The sequence below is a fragment of the Primulina tabacum genome, chromosome 17 (genome assembly GCF_025594145.1).
Source record: "Primulina tabacum isolate GXHZ01 chromosome 17, ASM2559414v2, whole genome shotgun sequence".
Classification (NCBI taxonomy): domain Eukaryota; kingdom Viridiplantae; phylum Streptophyta; class Magnoliopsida; order Lamiales; family Gesneriaceae; genus Primulina; species Primulina tabacum.
The window spans coordinates 30,953,487-30,973,398 of NC_134566.1; the positions used below are offsets into that span (position 1 = coordinate 30,953,487).

Consider the following 19,912-nt stretch of genomic DNA (forward strand, 5'->3'; position numbering starts at 1 on the left):
CATGAAAAACATTATTTTTTTTGTTAAGAGTATAGATTGACCCGTCTCCAGATAAAGATTCGTGAGATCGACTCACAAGAGACCTATTTTTTATTCTATCAGTCATGACTTTGAAGAGGATCAATCAACATAGATGAAATTTTTCAAATTTTATTTTACGATTCATAATTAAAATTATAAATAAAATTTTAATATAAACTTGATAATAAAATCATTAACACAAAAGGACAAAGGAAGTATCATGTATAGCTTCTAGATTTCCTGAAATGACAAATTTATTTTTGGATCTTATAAATAAAAAATTATAATATTTATAATTGTTTTAAAAAATATAATATATATTAAATAAATGGAACTTATATTTTTTTCAACAATATTTCTTTTTAGGCTTCCAAATTTAGTTTTGTTATATTAAATTTTTTTCAGTTCTAGTTTATTATAGTATGTGATATAAAAAAATATTGACAAGAAATTAAAAAATAAATAAATCAATCCAAAAAAATATTTTCCCGAAATTTTTTTTTTTTTTTACGTCTTATAACAGGACATGTACCGGTGCTAAGCTGGGAATTATCCTGAAGTTTTTCTACACCAACGGAGAAGAAGAAAGAACCTAGAAGAAAGTATAATCAGTGGTGAAGCTTTATCTAACCTCCAACGTCGGAAAATGGCATCTCAGAAAAGGGTTCTCTTGTTATGCGGAGATTATGTCGAAGATTACGAGGTTACCGATTATTTCTTCATAAAATTTCAATCTTTTCCTCCTCACATCACAAGTGAAGTTTTCTAAGTAATTTTGGTTGCATATACGCAGGTTATGGTGCCATTTCAAGCATTGCTGGCATATGGGCTGTCTGTTGATGCAGTTTGCCCCGGGAAGAAAGCCGGGGACATATGTCGTACCGCGATTCACGACTCTTTAGGCTACCAGGTTTATTTGAAAATTAGCTAATAGAACAGCTTTTGGTATTTCTGAATGAATTAGTTACGGTTTATTCTTGATTACCACTTTATATTGTTAGTTTTTTATGCTGTGTCCTGTGTCCAAGTGTTTTCTTGACTACATTTGGTTGTTACCAGGGGCAACTTTGTGTTTCTTGTGATGTACATGGTAGTACTAAGTGAAGTTTGAAAGTTTAAGACTTTTTCTTCGTTCTTTCTTTCTTATTAGTTTCTTTCTCTTTTTTTATTTTTTAGGAAGTTTTAGGATTCTGGGCTACATTCTTGTCTGATGTTTTACTGAGGTTTGCTTATTTATGGCTTGAAATATAAAGCTATTATTTGTTTGACCAATCGTTAGTTTGAGCTTTGGTCGAAGAGATTTCAACTTGCTTTTCAGGCGGAAGAGATTACAAATTCAAGATATTTGGTGTGAGATGCGATCCCCACTATATACTGATTTAGTTGCTATTGGTTGGTCTTTGATGTTTAATATCCGGCTAATGTACATGTGTAAGTCTTGGATATTGTTCTAAGATATATATTCCCTCATAAGTTATGTTCAACCTACCCGTGAGGGAGTATGTTAGAAGTATAAAACTATTGTCCAGATAATCTCTTGTAAGTTGTAAGCTCAAACTTTTGGGAAAAAATGTTTTATAAAGTTGTTTATAGTAGCAGAAAGCAAGATAGTTGCTTTCTAATAGTCTACATCATCAATATTTTATGCATTTGAAGATGAGAATCAAGAATAATGATGGGAAGTTTGGAGCGGTTAAGATACACTTTTGAATCAATTTGATGTATTCAGTCATATTAATATGCTTACTTTATGATGACTACCTCCCTACACTCTCTCTTTTGGCTTATAAGTCCTTGATATACAAGTGTTTAAGAAACCCAAATCTCCTTTTCTTCATGCAAACTTATCCATTATGTGTTTTAGTTTGTATTTTATGAGTGTATCTGTTTGGATTTATTTGCAAGTGCGAGTGAAACGACCCTGCTGTTCTTTTTGGAGCGTCATACTTTCTTGATATGCCAAACGAGTCCGTTTGTTCCATTAGCTTTCTTTCGAACTTAGTATATTACCTTTTTCTGGTTTTTGATAATTTGTGCAGACCTATTCTGAGTCCAAGGGCCACAATTTTTCCCTCAATGCAACTTTTGATGAAATAGATGCCGCCAAATACGATGGACTAATCATACCGGGAGGGCGTGCCCCAGAATATCTTGCAATAAATGAATCTGTGGTAAACTTGGTCAAGAAATTTGAGGAGTCTCATAAGCCAATTGCCTCCATCTGCCACGGGCAATTGATCTTGGCTGCAGCTGGTATTGTCAAAGGCCGGAAGTGTACTGCATATCCTGCTGTGAAGCATGCACTTATTGCTGCGGGTGCTCATTGGGTAGAACCAGACACAATGGCCTTCTGCACTAGTGAGGGGAACCTCGTGACTGGAGCTACTTATGAGGGGCATCCTGAGTTCATTCAGCTTTTTATCAAGGCATTAGGAGCCAAAATATCTGGTTCTGGAAAGCGCATTTTATTTCTCTGTGGGGTAACGATTCAATGCCCTAGGTTTTTTATTTTGAGGCTGATAGCTAGTATGAATACCAAGTTCTTTCAAAAGCTCAAACTCGTGAAAGACATTTCAACGATGACACTTTACTTTAACATTCCTCCTCAAGTATATGACAGATTTCAGAGAATATATGTCAAGAATAAATAATAAGGTGTATATATGCATGTCGATCAGATAATAGACACCCAAGGTCAACTTAATAAAAAATGTGGGTTTCACGTGGCGCTTATATCATAATTTTTGTCGACCACATTGAATCTCAATAGAAATATCTGTAGTTTTCTGCACATCATCTTCTGATCATGCTACTCTTTTTTTCAGCATCTGCCATTTCTCAAGTATGATTGGTATTAATTTACTAACCCTTTTATGATTTAGTTCAGTTCTTATTGGTGTTGCCATTTTGGAAGATTTGCATCATTCATCAATTATTGTGCTTTTGCTGTTACAATGCAGGATTACATGGAAGACTATGAGGTGATGGTTCCTTTTCAATCTCTTCAAGCTCTCGCCTGCCATGTGGATGCCGTATGCCCTGGAAGAAAAGCGGGTGATAAATGCCCGACAGCTGTTCACGACTTTGAAGGCGACCAAACATATAGTGAGAAGCCTGGCCACCAGTTCTCTTTGACCACCAATTTTGAAGGTTTGGATGCTTCTAGCTACGATGGATTAGTGATACCCGGAGGCCGAGCTCCAGAATACTTGGCATTGGATGAAAGTGTGCTTAAATTGGTGAAGGAGTTTGTGGAATCTGGGAAACCGGTAGCATCAATATGCCATGGACAACTAATTTTAGCAGCTGCTGGTGTTCTAAAGGTAAGCTTTTCACGCACCTACATCGTTAAATAGCTAAGATAAGTACATAAGCATGATCACCCCGAATAATAATTTTATGTGCATCGTTTCAATTTAGTTGCGTAATTCATTGGAAATATGGTTAGGTAATATCATTTTTTTTTAAATGTTTTCATCAGGGCAAGAAATGTACTGCATATCCCGCAGTGAAGCTCAATGTTGTTCTGTCAGGGGCAACTTGGCTGGAACCTGAACCAATCGAGAGTTGCTTCGTCGACGGTAATCTTGTCACAGGTGCCGCTTGGCCCGGTCATCCCCAATTCATATCTCTGTTCATGAGACTTCTTGGTCTGCACGTGACATTCTAGTCATGTTTTCTAGCTATACTTCGCTGTTGCATGTCTGTACACAATAAGTGGTATATCTACCACATCACAAACTTTGGCCTCCCTTTGCTTGTTCTGTGTTTCAAGTCAAGAATATATATATATATATATATATATATAATGAAATGTGGGACTTTTATAAATATTTTCTTCCTTTTTTTGGTTATAAAATATCAGTGTGATCGGTCCTTGTAATTTCGCAATGTCTGGTCCTTGATTTGATTTGATGTTCCATGTGATAATGTCGCTGTAATTTATCGGATTTAATATATAATTAACAATAATATATTTATTCGTTCACGCTAATTTAATCACAAGGAACGGTCACGAAACAACTTGATTTGGCAAACTTTTTAGTTGGCTGATGGAAATAATTAGGGGTTTAGGATGTATAGTATTATTTAGTTGACAAGATTTCAAATTTTGTGTCCCTTTTGATTCCCCCAAGAAATTTTTAATTAGCGTAGAATTTTATTTGTGAGACGAACGAGTTAATTTTGCTCATATTTACAATAAAAAATATAGTTTTGACATAAATAATAATAATTTTTTATTAATGATATAAATATAATATTCGTTTCATAAAATTAACTTGTCAGATGGTTTCACACGAATTTTTGTGTTTTAATTATTAAATAAATTCTTATTTCAAACCAACTATTTATTTTTTAAAAAAGTAATATCAGTTTTCTAATCATTATCGGCGAAAATTCTTCAATTTTCTAAACTTGCATATCTTGTTAATTTGGGATGGTCATTTGGTTCCAAGTTTTCAACTTGAAATCCAAACTGTATGTTTTGTAGAATCGAGCGTTTGCCACTTTACTAAAAGCTATAGCTAGTAATAATGGTGTAACTCAAATCTTTTAAACCGCACAGCAGCTCAATCACCACGATTCGATCGCTCTACCAAACATGGACAATTATTGCATCCAACATATTTAATAATATTTTTTTTCCCAAATTCATTTTTTGGGTTAATTCCCAATACAAATGCTTAGTGAAAATGGTAGTATTCCTTTTTGGAGCAAACTACCCGTAAATTAATGGAATGAAATATTTTTTAACTTCGATTATGTGAATAATAATGACAAAATATATTAAGCATAAGATATTTAAAAAATAGCATTTCCCCAATTCTGACAATCACATAAATAATTCTTTTAGTTGACTTAATGTTTGTTGCACTCCAATTTTTTTATTATCTATTTTTTCTTATAGTTAAATTGTTTGGACGAAATGTTTTGATGAATTTGAATTCTGAATCCTAATTCACTCTTAACTTTTTGGATTGAAATTCTGAAACTTTTAATTTAAGTTGTTTTTTTTTATTACTTAAAACAAGGTATAATCACCGTATTTATGATAGACTGAAGTAATCATTTTCGAGTAGGTTTTTTGTGGGACGATATCAACTCTCACGAATCTTTATCTGTGAGACGAGTCAACTGATATTCACAATAAAAGTAATATCCTTAGCATAAAAAGTAACACTTTTTCATGAATGACTCAAATAATAGATCTATCTCACAAAATACGACATGTGAGATCGTCTCACACAAGTTTTTATCATCATTTTCCTTATTATAAAAGATGTCTGAGCTCGATTAATAAAAAATCTCCAATTATAAAAGTCATTTAAAATCTAATTTTTGGGAATATAAAATCCATTTTTAGAATGAACCAATCCAAACGAATTCAATGAATTTATTATTAGAAATTTGAAACCTTTAACTCGAAATTTGTAAGTTGTATAACGATCAAAGACACAATATTTGAAAAAAAAAATATTCATTTAAAAAATTGAAAATTCAAAATTCAAAAATGTGATGGTATAATAAATAAATAAATAAATAAATCATAGTGGGGTTGGGGTCAAAGGGTAATAACACTAAGACGGTGCTTCTTATTGGAGGAATTTGACGTTAAATGCCTAATTCAGTAACAGTTCAGTGGTTCAGACTCAGACATGAAACCCAGTCCTTAAATTTGTTCAAACTACAACAAAAATCACACAAATCTAGCTCCGTTAATTCTAACAAAATTGCGGGATCATCGATGAGGCATTTCGATTTCGAAATCTACGCCTCTCTCCTTTTCGCTGCAGCCATTCTCTTGCCATTTGCCGCCGGAGACATTGCCGGAGAGCGGGCGGCGCTCGTCGCCTTCCGTTCTGCCGTAGGAGGACGAGTCCTTCTCTGGGATCTCTCTAGACCCACTCCCTGTTCGTGGGCTGGCGTCGTTTGTAATGTGCCGTCGAATTCCACCGTCGTTGAGCTTCACTTTCCTGGAATGGGGCTATCCGGTGTGATTCCACCCAACACGATCTCCAGTTTGACCAATCTAAATACAGTCAGTCTCCGTTACAACTCGCTGTCCGGGAATCTGCCGCCGGAGTTGTTCTCTTCGCTGACTTCACTCCGTAATCTCTATTTGCAGCACAATTCTTTCGATGGAGAAATCCCGGATTCTTTGTTCTCCTTGACGTCTCTTGTGCGTGTGAATTTGGCGGATAACAATTTCTCCGGCCAAATTTCACCTTCTTTCAATAAATTGGCTCGTCTGGGGACGCTCTATTTGCAGGACAATCACTTTTCTGGTCAACTTCCTGATCTGGATGTGTCTGGTTTAGTTCAGTTCAATGTTTCTAATAATAATCTTACTGGAGTTATTCCAGAACATCTTTCGGCGAAACATCCCAGGAGTTCATTTCTTGGAAATTCGCTCTGTGGCTCTCCGCTTGATTCTTGTGATGGTGGTGGTGGTGGTGGTGGAAAATCCAAGAAAAAGCTCTCTGCAGGGGCGATTGCTGGGATTGTAATTGGTTCGGTACTCGGGCTTTTTCTGATATTATTGCTGTTATTCTGCTTGTGCAGAGCGTGCGCCGGAAAGAGAAAAAAATCAAAAGATGTAGGAGTGGCTAATGTAAGAGATCTTGAAGTCCCACCGGAGAAAATGGAGAGTGAAGTTAAAAATGGGGCCGCGGGTGGTAGTTTCGCGGCGGCATTGGGAGGGAAGGAGAAAGGCAAGGTAGTAGTCGATGGGAAGAAAGGGCTAGTTTTCCTGGGGAAAACGGGCTGGAACTTTGAGTTGGAGGATCTTTTGAGAGCGTCGGCTGAGGTTTTGGGGAAGGGAACGTTCGGAACCGCATACAAGGCCGTACTTGAAACGGGGCTGGCGGTGGTGGTGAAGCGGCTGAGGGATACTAATACGGGAGAGAGGGAGTTCAGGGAAAAGATGGAGGAAGTTGGAAGATTGGATCATGAAAATTTAGTGCCTTTAAGAGCTTATTACTATAATAAGGAGGAGAAGCTGTTAGTGTATGAATATTTGCCAATGGGGAGCTTGTCTGCTTTGTTACATGGTGAGAATTCTTCTTAATCTTGTTGAGATTAATCATATTCCTTAGTTATTTACTACACTGTCTGAGAATGAGTATTATTTTTGTGTTTGCAGCTTAGTATTTGCATCCTGTTATGTCATTAATTAAATGTAGTTTGGGTCATAGAAAATGTGAATTTGAATTATTTCTATGGCTGCAAAATGTAATGTGGTTTCGGGACGAATGTGGTAGTATAGTTTTGATTACAATGCTTTCTGCCTGTTTGTTTTGATCTGTTTTTTGAAGTTTGCAGCAACTAGTTAACATAATTTGTCTTGCATCAGCTCAAAGTCAATGACGAAGGATTCCTTTTTCGGGTTTCGGATTCTTTTCTTGCCTTTCGTCTTGCTAAACTTGTTCTTTTTAAGTCACTACTAGCTAGTCATGCCATAGCACAGAATCTTGGCATACTGACAAATACACTATCTTTTGAAAACTGCGTGATTCTTTACTCTAATGGGGTTTCAATGTACGTGGCAAATTTATTAAATAGGACGAGTTTTAATTCCATTTATGTTGCAGGAAACAAGGGAGGCGGCAGGACTCCCTTAAACTGGGAGACAAGGGCAGCCATCGCCCTCGGTGCAGCGCGAGGAATCTCGTACCTTCACTCCCAAAGCCCCACACTCTCCCATGGAAACGTAAAATCGTCAAACATCCTTCTTACCACTTCGTACGAAGCCCGTGTCTCCGATTTTTGCCTTGCTCAGCTTGCTGGGCCTGCTACCACCCCGAACCGCATTGCTGGCTATCGTGCACCAGAGGTAACCGATCCTCGAAAAGTCTCACAAAAAGCAGATGTCTATAGTTTCGGAGTTTTACTGCTCGAGCTGCTAACGGGCAAAGCTCCGACTCATTCATTAACAAACGAGGAAGGGGTCGATCTCCCCAGATGGGTCCAGTCCATTGTCAGAGAAGAGTGGACATCCGAAGTGTTTGATCCGGAACTTCTTCGTTATCAAAACGTTGAAGAAGATATGGTTCAACTCTTGCAGCTTGCAGTTGACTGCACTGCTCCATACCCGGATAAACGCCCTTGCATGACCGAGGTTTGTGGCAAAATCGAGGAGATACGCCATTCGAATTTACAGGATCACAGTGGCGGCATTGTTAATATCGACGAACCGCAGCACAATATTGGTTCATGACCAGTACCTCATAGAACAAAAGTTTTACCTTCCTAAAGGTCCCTTCAGATTGTCTGTTCATTCTTGGAGTTCAGTGATTGAGTATCAGCATCAACTGTTAACCTGTCACAGCTTATTTTGGTTATCTTATGATTTTTCCCATGTTGAGATTTATATTTTAATGTCATTTGTCTTTGAGGAATTTGTTATTATTCTTCCTATTGTTTGTCTGAACTGTAAAATAACTATCAATTTCTTATTTTTCAGCTGGTGAAATTTAAATTATATATTTTTTCCCTTTCTAGCTAAGTTTTAATTTGTTCAAACCGAGCATTTGTTGTTGCTTTAATACCAGGATACATGTTACCAACTTGTAACAGCATGTCCATGTGTTTTTATTCTTATTTTAAGATTAAAATAACATATGATAGAATGTTATTTTTTAAAAAATAACGTACGTTACACTTGCATTAAATCAATCGATTGTGTCAACAATTTGCCATGTGAGAGTGTATTTTTTTCCTTCCTAATTTCAAGGTTAAATTAATGCTTTCATTTTCCTGCAGGAAGATTCTATCCTGCCAGTGAGATAAATTTATGTAATAAAATATAGTATATGTAAATTTTACAACAGAGCAGTGATTGGCTCATCAGTTGTATCTCATTCCGTGTAGATTTTATCAAAAAGGATTAAATTATTCAACAACGAGTTTAAATTAATTAGGTAAGAGAAATTAGTGAAATCGGTGATATAAATTGGCCTTAGTTTAAAATTGGGTTGAAAAACGAGCTAAAAACACAAAAACGCACACACACACACACACACACATATATATATATATATATATATATATATATATACATATTTATATATATATGTTATTAGATTCATTAGTTAGCCGGTCTCAATAAAATATTGTTGGAGAAAATTCATAAATTACACAATCAATCATGCTAAATCATTCAGAATATGACTGAAAACATAAACGGGAGCGTACCTGAAATCATAATCTTTACGACGTAAGAACGAGTCTCGATCTTCTAGCTCTACGCACTATTTTTCATGAGAGAATCTTTCAGTTTTTTCAAAACTATTTTCTATAATGAGGATAGAGAATAGATAACGTGATAATGCGCGATTCGGAGAACACGACCCATATATAGATAATTTCTATCATTATTTTCTAATATTCATGTTTTAGCTCATCATAAAAACATAAATTTAATTTATATTTCTACATATTAAAGGTACACACATATTTGATGCATTAAAGCCTAATAACACGAAAAATTATTTTATCACTTTATTTTGGGACTTAACTTAATAGACAACTCACAACATATAATTATTCACATATAAGCTCATATAAATAAAATGGGCCTAACAATCTCTCATTTGGGTTATATTTGTAATCTTATAATTATGCTTGTGAAAATAACCATATGAGCTCCCTCTTCGGGCTTACCCTAAGAACCACAAATTTTTCATCAACCTCTTAATAAAAAACGTCAGAATTGAAGTCTGATTGCATATATCGGATCATGATAAAAGCGTTTAGTAGCATCGCTTCATGATCCTCTAGGCATCACTGATAGTGCATGCAAGAACCTTAAGTTATGTTTAGCTGTACAGTACAGGTCCATTCAATTCATATATCATGATCTTCAATCATTGAAATTTCGAGAATTGCAAATAAATTCAATAACGATGTGATGTATCTTTAAGTAATAATAGTGCTTTGATATGTGCAACTGAGGAAATGTCTTTCCAAAATACACTTGTTTTATTCTAATCAGATATTATTTATACTATTAACTCATTAGATCAATAAGATATCTTCACCCACATGTGAGTGGTGAATCTCCGATCACAACGCATTGACTCCTACGTATTTCAAAACTACTAATAACCTCGCCACCTGATGACATCTCAATAGAGTCAGTAAACGGATTAAAGTGTATGCCAATACGTAGAGTCTACAAGTTGTCTCGAGTCAAAAGGACTAATGTGTACAACCATAATCGTGGAATATTCTATTTGATAAATGATAATTGGTTGGAAAGTCCGATAGAGAGTTTATAAATGGTTTGTTTAATGAAAGAGATGCACATGCAATATTGAAAATCCTGCTGCAGGAAACTTCTTTTCCAGATACTTGGGCACAAGGAAGTATACTGTTGAATCAGGATATTGGGTTGCTTATGAGATAATGTCTTCGAGTATGGAAGTTGGGATTTCGGGAGACTAGAAAAAAGCTTTGGAATTTACAAGTCCCACCCAAAGTTAAAAACTTTTATGGAGAGCGACTTGAGATTGCTTCCTAGTTCGAGTAGTTCTTCAATGGAAAGGCATTCTAGTTCCTCTTACATGCATCCAATGCAATGGTGATATTGAGAACACATGGCATATTTTTCTTATCTGCCCTTTTGCTCAAAGCTGCTGGAGTGAAGTCCCTACTCTTGTCGATCATAAACTTTTGTTCATCTCAAGTCGAAAGCTTTGCAGAAATTGATATTCCTGATGCTGAACGCATTGACGACTATGGAAACTGGAAAGACTGTTATAATTTTGTGGAGTTCATGGAGACAACGAAATGAAAACTATGGAATTTAATAAACCGAGCACATCGACACAGGTAATCCATGTCGCATTAAACAATTTGTATGATTGGTTGCAGGCAAAAGAGAGAGGGCAAATGCTCAGTACAAACTTAACAAGTGTTGTTCCCATTTGTAAAAATGGCATAAACCTCCGCCTCACTTCATGAAATGTAATACAGATGCTGCCTTGTTTACTTCGAGCAATATGTTTGGGCTTAGTTGTGTTCTGCGTAATGAAAATGGAGAGTTTATGGCCTGCCGAATGCAACGCTATGCTGGAAATCCTACTGTTAAGGAATTCAAAGTTCTTGCCTTACTCAAAGCTATTATCTGATTTTCAAAAAAAAAAAAAACAAGAAGAAGAAGCTATTATCTGGATTAATGAACTGAATCTTGCAAATTTGATTTTCGAGCTTGATGCAAAACTGTTGTTAATACTATAAAATCTCCAGGCCGATGACGATACTGAATTTGGATCTGTTGTGCACCCATGCTAGCATCTTTTGCATCAAAGAACCACGCTATCGGTTCAATTTGTTTATAGACAAACAAATGTAGGAGTTCATGCTCTCTTGTTCAAACTACTCGTTTCTATGCTAGTCTTCCTATTTATTTAATTTGAGATGCCATGTTGTTTGATTGAATATTTGGAAGATCTTTGTAATTTTTGGCATGATTAATTAAATTTCCTTTAAAAAAATGGATATAATTTAACCTCACTGTCACAAAATATATATGAGTTATGAAACTTTATTATAAAATTTTGTTTCCCGTGTCAAAGAAGGAAAAGCAAACGAGCCATCATTTATGATCAATAACTGAGACGAAGATGAAATATAAAATCTATTATTTATATCAAAATTCTAGTATCGTGATAGTTATATTGTCGTATCGGTCAATTGTGCATTTCAATTTTTATTTTTGTAATATTTCAACCTAATTTAAAAAAAAATCGAATGATTTTTTTTTTTCAAAAATATAATTTTTTGCTTTCGATTCTTGAAGCTTGGTAAGTTATCTATATATATTAGTGATGTTGCTGAAATCAGGATGTGGTAGCTGGGAGGTCAGATTTTCGCTTGGGGAGCTCGGATCGGACCTTCGATCGGTAGCTGGAAGGTCGGATCTTCACTTGGGAAGCTGGGATCGGACCTTCGAAATCTGAAAGCACAAACAAGAGTGTGAGAAGGGGGCCGAAAGATTGTTTCGACGTAGCCCCTCTGACGCTCAAGTCAGAGAATAGAAAACCGAGAGACTAATGTGTGTGCTGAGAGAATGTGAATATATGAATGAATGAACAATGAACGGAACCTGATATTTATAGGAGAGCGGTAGAGTCCTGATTTGGTAGGTTTAGATCTTCAGAATCTTAAAAGATTTGAGTATATCTTGTGCCAGATTTGGTTAGATCTTGTGCAAGATTTGGTTTGATTTTTAATGGGCTTTACCTTTCTGGGCCTTGATTTTTGTGGACTACGTGCTAATGCTTGAGTAAGAGTTCTTGCAGGTACGAGCCGGCCTGGGGTTTGGACCCATATGGGAGCTCGGCTCGGGTGCTCAGCTGAGGTGTCTCCAATCATCAATGATACCATAATCTGGGAGGTCAGCTCGACTTCATGTTGGGAGGTCGGCATGGGAGCTCGGCTGACCTCCTTGATCGACGGGACTGCTGATATGGGAGGTCGGCTGGGATGACCTCCCAGATGACCTCCCATGTTGCTCCGAATGCCGGGTCCTAAACTAGGTGGGTTACCGAGAGCGGTCCGAGCCCATCTTCAATCCCGTGGTATCAATTAGTTCTAATTGTGTGTTTATCTTCAGGTTCTCGTGACTTTCCACCGTGTCTTTCCGTCTCAACGTGCTATTTGTCTTGGGGTTTTCGATTATTGTTTTGTGTTTCTTGTTCGCATTTTGTTGGTACTGTGTTGTGTAGAATCGAACTGATTGCAGATTTATAAAAAATTATAGCTGGTCGTAATCATGCGCTCAAATCTTTTAAATCATACATTAACAAAAATGCTACGTTTCGATTGCCGTGTATTCTTTTGCTTTTGTTGACCGCTTCTCTTTTTCAATTGGTTTGCTTGTAGTTGGAAGTAAATTTGTGCTGTTGGATTTCCTTGTATATCGTATGGGAAATGAGATATTTTCGGAGCTCCCGACGTCTTCATTGTTATTGTTGTTACTATCGTAGGCTTACGAGCACGTCAATTGTTAGTGGAATTGAGATTTTGGAAAAAAAATTGATTCAAATTCAACGTTTTTTAAGAAGACACAAACTTGTGTGAGACGGTCTCACATGTCATATTTTGTGACACATCTCTTATTGGGTCATCCATGAAAAAATATTACTTGTTATGCTAAGAGTATTATTTTTTATTGTTAATATCGGTAGGGTTGACTCGTCTCACTGATAAAGATTCATGAAATCGTCTCACAAAAGACCTACTCTTTTAAGAAAACACTTGGAAATGTTTCATAAAAAAGCCACAGATTTTTTACGCTACAACCAAAAATGAAAAAAAAAAACTTCAATTCACGTGAAATTCATCTTGCTATATTTATGCGATTATTAAACCGTAAGTGGCTTAACTTTCGTTCTTGAATTCACTTTCTTTTATTCAATGACAAATTTGTAGAAATTATGATTTAATTTTTTAAAGATAAAAACTAGTATCCGAATTTCAAAACGGTTATTTATTGAAAATTTACGGGAGTGTATTCAATCTAAACTTTTAATGACTTTTTTTAAAAAGTGGACTTTTGTGGAGTTGATGGATTTTGATTGACTTTTATAAATCTCATGGAATTGTAAAATATATTTCATAGACTTTTATAGATTTTTTTCAAGATTTTTATAGACTTTTGTAAATTTTTGTAAACTTTTATAATTGTGATTTATTTTTTTTATTAATTTCTTTTAAATAATTATTGGACATGTATAACCTATTCAATTTTAATTTTTTTTTATTTATGAAAATGTAAATGAATTAAATTTATTTAAAGGTTAAATAAATTTAATTTGTGAAAAACGACAAATGAACTATCCAATTTATTGAAATCAAAATTTCAATTCTTTATGTCAATTCAACATATTAATGAACAATATTTTTATAAGTTCATAATAAAATTTTATTAAAAGGAAAAATCAAAATAATAAGTAGACTTTTACATAAAAATAGCTAATCATTATTGACAATTTGATCAACATCGCTCCACATTCTATTGGCTATGATATCCCTCCATGCATTAGCTCTTGCTCGTTGTTGTTCTTGAGTATCAAATAACTGATCAAAGTTGTCATCTCCATAAACTTGTGCCGATGAAGACAATTGAGCTTCATTATCTGGTTCAATTTGAAATTCATCACATCGACACTCCTTTCGAAGAAAATTGTGTAATCCGGCACAAGCCAATACAAGCTCTGTTTGGGTCGTATATGGAAATGGAGGGGTCATCTTGAATATTTTGAACCGTGATTTAAATATACCAAATGTCCGCTCTATAACTATGCTCCTAACTCTTCTATTCCTAACAGCTGAAAAATGACGTTATCTTCCCATACTCATTGAAGCAAACAAAGAAACACTGTATAATATGTGGTAACAGGATGTAAAATAGCTTACAATACTCCTAAATATGCCAGGAAAAGTCACTTGAAATGCATGTGAAGTACACATAATAATTATTGGGTTTTCTATATTACTTTTACGAGTAAGACATTAATAAATATTAAATACAGACTTAATATGGCATAAAAAACTGTTGGAGACAACTATGAGAAATAAGAAAAAAATTGAGACAATAAATAAATAATTCAATTATGCTATTCATATTAAAGAAATCACATAAAATAATTCATCTAAATTGTATTGAAACACATATTTAATCATGTTAAAAAATAAGGTAAAGTATTTGAACGTATAAATTAAGTATATCTTGATTAAGTGTGAGTAAATTTCTTATCACATACTATCAGTTTGTACAAGAAGTCTAAAAAATATATTCATTAACTGTATCCATGTCTTCAAAATTTTATCTTATTCCAAGCCAAGTCTTATTATCCTATTATACCATTCACTTCTTTTCTAACTTAAACTTTAGCATTAGCCAACACCACTTCCTAATGTTTACGAAATCAATTTTTCACTTTCTAGCCACATCACAAAAATAATTAAAAACACTTAGCTATTTACAACTTTCACATTTACCATGTACATAATTGCACTTATATCATTTCACTTTTCATCATTTAATTTTCTTCTTTTCCTCTCTATATCGAAAAAAATTCTAAGATTCAATTTTATTTAGAGAAGTTCAATTAAAGGACCATCTTAATTAATTTGGGAATGACAATCAAGAAAATAGAACTCTAAAATTAGATCTTACACTGAGAAAAAACTATGGCTCTTAAATTATTTACTGTATAGCGTAAGAAAGAATAATATGAATGCTGAAGTACTCCTAAGTTTTTTCAATAATCATAATGATTCAAGAAAAAACACAATTCATCACATGTCGGATCATTCATCGTTTTGATGAGATGAAAGAAAATTTATGAAATACAATGATCATAATGATTCAAGAAAAAAACAACAATTCATCTATTTTTACGCATAAATATTGGCAATATAATAAATTCAAGAATGACCAATCATACCTTTGAATAGAAGAAATTTTTTTGAGAGAGTGAAGAACCCTGGAGATGGCTCGAGATAGAAGAGAGATATCGTATTTTTCAAAAAAGAAAGTCCATCAAAATCTTTGGTATAGGTGGAAGAATATTTTAGATTTTCTGCAATTGTACATAAGGCTTTAAGATTTGTACATGAATAATAAAATAAGAATCCTTGAAAATCTATGGATTTTTTGGATATCTTTTGACTTTTGGAGAGTTTTAAAAAGTCAAGTTTGAATACCACATGACTTTTTAAAACTCTACCAAAATCCATGTTGAATACCACTAAACATATATAGAGTCATTAAAAGTTTAGATTGAATACCTCTAGATTTTAAAATTCCATAAAAGTCATTAAAAGTTTAGATTGAATACACCCCCCTTACTTTATTTGTCATTATATTTAGCAAAAAAATTAAATGCATGTTATAATTGTTGTTATCAATATCTTATTTAATTTCGCTCTAGATTTTTTTATTCCAACGAATTTTAGCTTAAAAATATTGAAAAGGTGTTGTTGCTCATGAACGTAAATGAAATTGAAATATTGTATATATCAAAAGTTAGTGTTGTGCTCTGATGTTGTCAACACGAGCGCAAAACATGCAACGAAAATTTATTATTTAACACATATGTAAAATTTAATAAATAAATATCAGATTTAAATTATGTACAAGTACAAATATTTGTGCAATGCATCATGACAAAAAAATTCACTACAAAAATTATGTAAATCGTTTACACCAAAACAATACTAGTGAGTATAACAAAACTAAATTCTTTGACACTCCAAATAAATTAACATGCATCAAACACTCAAAGTAAATACTAGATGCATGAGACAATAAAGTCGTATTGCTTAAAATCAAACGAAACCACTCTTCGATCAACACTCTGCGTCAGTGTTGTTCTTGAGTGTTGTACCAATCAGCAACACGATGAGTACGTGAATCAATCACACAGACTTTTCCCACGAAAATCTTCAACAAGTTTGACCGCTTTGTATCTTCAAAGCCAAACCTTCAGCAGCTGTGTAAAGATCCTCTCCTCAACGTCTCCCCTCTACGCTCTCACCTTTTCTTCTCTCAATATTTATGCAACACTATCTTGGTCATATTATCTTCCCATAAAATCAATTCTACACACATATAAAATATTTTAGGGATAAATACCATATTAAAATCAAATCTTATAGTATTTAGAGATAAGTCAATTAAATCAAGCTAGATATTATAGTCTAGAAAGGTAAAATTTTAAATTGATAATATCATATCACAAGAAATATTAAAGGAATAAAATATCTTTTTCAAATGTTATGAGTGCTGAAATTTGTTAGAATAAAAAAATCGAGAGCAAAATTAAATAAGATACTGTTACAAATATTTATTTAAAAAAATTAACAAATATGGTTGTAGTTAATTAGATGATCAACTAATATTTTATATTTCATGGACAAATTCCATTAACACACGAAAATTGGAAAAAAAATTTAAAAATGTGGGAGTTGCAGTAAAACTAAAGTATTTGAAAATTTTCCGAAGATTTGTTCGATTCAGTTACATGCCGTGCAATTGGTAGTTCGTGCATGTACTGGTTTGGATGTTCGCGCCACTGTGAGTTCGGATTTCGTCTTCCTGGTTTTAGTAGATTTTCTTGTTTTTATGTTGTACATATATGGGATTTTATTTATGCCTATTTTTTCTTTCTTCTTTGTTTCTCTCAAGTTATCGAGCTGGACTAGGACCACTTGCTTGCTTTTTCAGTGGCTCCACCGTGTCGTTACTGTGGCGCACCGATCGAGGTCCCCTCACGGCGCTCCTACATTTTCTTGTGGTTCTGGCAAGATTCAATTGGTCTCGCCGGTTATCCCCTCACGACGCTCCTACATTTTGTTGTGGTTCTGGCAAGATTCGGTTGTACAATAGTATATATTCGTTCACTTCCTTTGGGGTTCGACTTGATCATAAGCATCTTGCCTCCCTTAAGGTGTTTCTATGAAATTTTCTAAGGTTTTGGTTACGCCAGATGTTAACAACGAAGAAGACAACACACTCGCAAGAAATGTTGTATGCAATGGAGACGGACTACTTGACAGACTTGTTTGAACTTGGTAGCAAATTTTATCTCGGTATCATTGGGCTATACCTCCGAGTCATTGCCAATGTTGAGAAAACCGCTGTCCGTTTGAACGAAGAAAGCAAATCTGGAAAACGGAGAGGAGGCTGGGGAAATAAAATAAATTAGAGAAGCAATATGTGCTGATAGAAGAAGCATATTGTCAACAATAGCAGAGGAAATAAAAAGCCAATTGAGATCGACGACGATGAAATATCGAGTGATTATACAAAAAATATAAAAGAAAATGTTGTATCAAATATCAGGATTGTAATCAGAACGGTTGATATGAAGGAGAAATAGTATCATCCAAAAAATATGTATTTATGGTCTTTCTCTTATGAATGACCATAAAACTATTTGTTAGAACTTCTTTGAGTTCACACGTGACTTTAGCATAAAAAGTAATATTTTTTCATGGATAACACAAATAAGAGATCCGTATCACAAAATACGACCCGTGAACCCGTCTCACACAAATTTTCGTCATACGAATTTAATAGTCGGTGACTGCTGTTTCTCATAGGTTCTGAAAACTAAACGGCTACTCCTTAGTCCTTCCCCATAATTACTCTCCATAAATAAAAGTTGCAAAAATAAATAGCTGCATTTACAAGAAACTTGACTTTTCGATGCCAATTGTAAACTAAACCATTGCGTAAATCAGACGGGATAATGCTTTGTTTTCCAAGGACATCTATTTTGCAAGTATTTCATGTTTATTTAAATTATCTCTTCTTTCTTTATTTTAATGACACTGTGACAATATATAGAAGTAAAGAATTGGAGAATTTGTTTTGGTTTAATATTAATTGAATCACCCGGAATTTAATCTTCACTGATTTGAAATCGGTTAATTTTTTTGTGAACCAAAATAAGTTATAAATATATTTAAATAAAATCTAAAATTAGAAAAGGAAAAAAAAGACAGGGTTTTTGATGGGCTAACGACGTCATTACTTATTGTATTCATTAAATCTATTTGAGATGTCTAGAGTGACTAACATTTGTGTCATGATACATTTTTTAAAATATCAACAATACCTATTTAAAATTATAAAAGTACTATATTTTCATTTGATAAATAATATTATAAATATCTAATTTAGTAAATTTATGTATTCTCTTGTCACTATCATAACAACTTTTCAAAAAAAATTAATTTTAAACTAATAAAATATTGAGTAGGTTTCTCGTGAGACGATCTCACGAATCTTTATCTGTGAGACGGGTCGACTCTACCGATATTCGTAACAAAAAGTAATACTCTTAGCATAAAAAGTAATATTTTTTCATGGATGGCCCAAATAAGATATTCGTCTCACAAAATACGACCCGTGAGATCGTCTCACACAAATTTTTGCCTAAAATATTTTATTTATTCTTTATCCTAAATTTGAATTTTTAAATCATTACATCATTCCTAATATAGAATTATTATAAACATTAAATTAAAAATAACAAAAAAATAACATACAACCACGCATGACGCAACGTTCGCAAAGAGTCGCAAGTATTAAATATAATTCAATGGCTGCTAGAAGATAGACATTTTGCATAATTATATATATAATTATTAACTGTTGCTATCAATTGAACTAGCAGTCCAATTGGTACCAACATTTTAGGAATCTATGTACTTAGGTCTGGAGGACTTATGTTCGAGTGTTGAGAGAGACGAAAGAAACCACTTTTCAGGTATGTGATATTCTATAAGTTGCGATGTATGAGCATAAGCTTCGGCACATGTTTGACCATCATACAGCCTATGACCAGTAGTGGTGCATGAGAATTCATTGAGACTTATGTTGGGTAAGCCCACGACTTATTATCGTTACTTACATCATACTACTAAAGTATGTTAGAAAATTAAATAGTATGCACAAATAAAATATAAAATTCATAACTAATTTGAAATTTATGATTCAAAATTAAATAAGACATTACAGTAGCCACTTTAATTATAATGAATTGATCCAAATATTCACTATACAAATGCATGTTATTTTATCAAAATAACTATCGATACATTCGAATATAATATCATAAATTTATGAAATTTTATTTAAATAAATAAAGCCACTAATGTTCATTTTCGAGTGTCGTACAAATTGACAAGCTAGCAAATAGTCGTCTTGGATATTATGATATTTTTGTTAACTCATTATTTCATTTTATTTGTTGATATTTACCTTTCAAAGTGGATATGTAGGAATCATGTACAGTCTGCAGTAGTTTTTTACTCTTGGTCTATTTCACAATACTAAAATCTTAGCGACTAATTACTGCTATTATTATAC

At 33.8% G+C, this 19,912-nt stretch overlaps 2 protein-coding genes across 2 annotated transcripts; both read left to right on the forward strand.

Moving 5' to 3' along the window:
* Positions 1 to 535: 535 nt before the first annotated feature.
* LOC142531009 (protein DJ-1 homolog D) lies at positions 536 to 3,821 on the forward strand. The gene is made up of 5 exons (XM_075636984.1): positions 536 to 724; positions 815 to 931; positions 2,061 to 2,501; positions 2,982 to 3,344; positions 3,503 to 3,821. Exons 1-5 carry the CDS (start codon positions 668 to 670, stop codon positions 3,689 to 3,691), a joined length of 1,167 nt encoding a protein of 388 aa, XP_075493099.1. The 5' UTR covers positions 536 to 667; the 3' UTR covers positions 3,692 to 3,821.
* A 1,784-nt stretch (positions 3,822 to 5,605) lies between these two features.
* Positions 5,606 to 8,503, forward strand: LOC142531032 (putative inactive receptor kinase RLK902). Its single transcript, XM_075637019.1, has 2 exons — positions 5,606 to 7,073; positions 7,614 to 8,503. The coding sequence occupies exons 1-2, from the start codon at positions 5,639 to 5,641 to the stop codon at positions 8,237 to 8,239; spliced, it is 2,061 nt and encodes a 686-aa protein (XP_075493134.1). The 5' UTR covers positions 5,606 to 5,638; the 3' UTR covers positions 8,240 to 8,503.
* Positions 8,504 to 19,912: the final 11,409 nt, after the last annotated feature.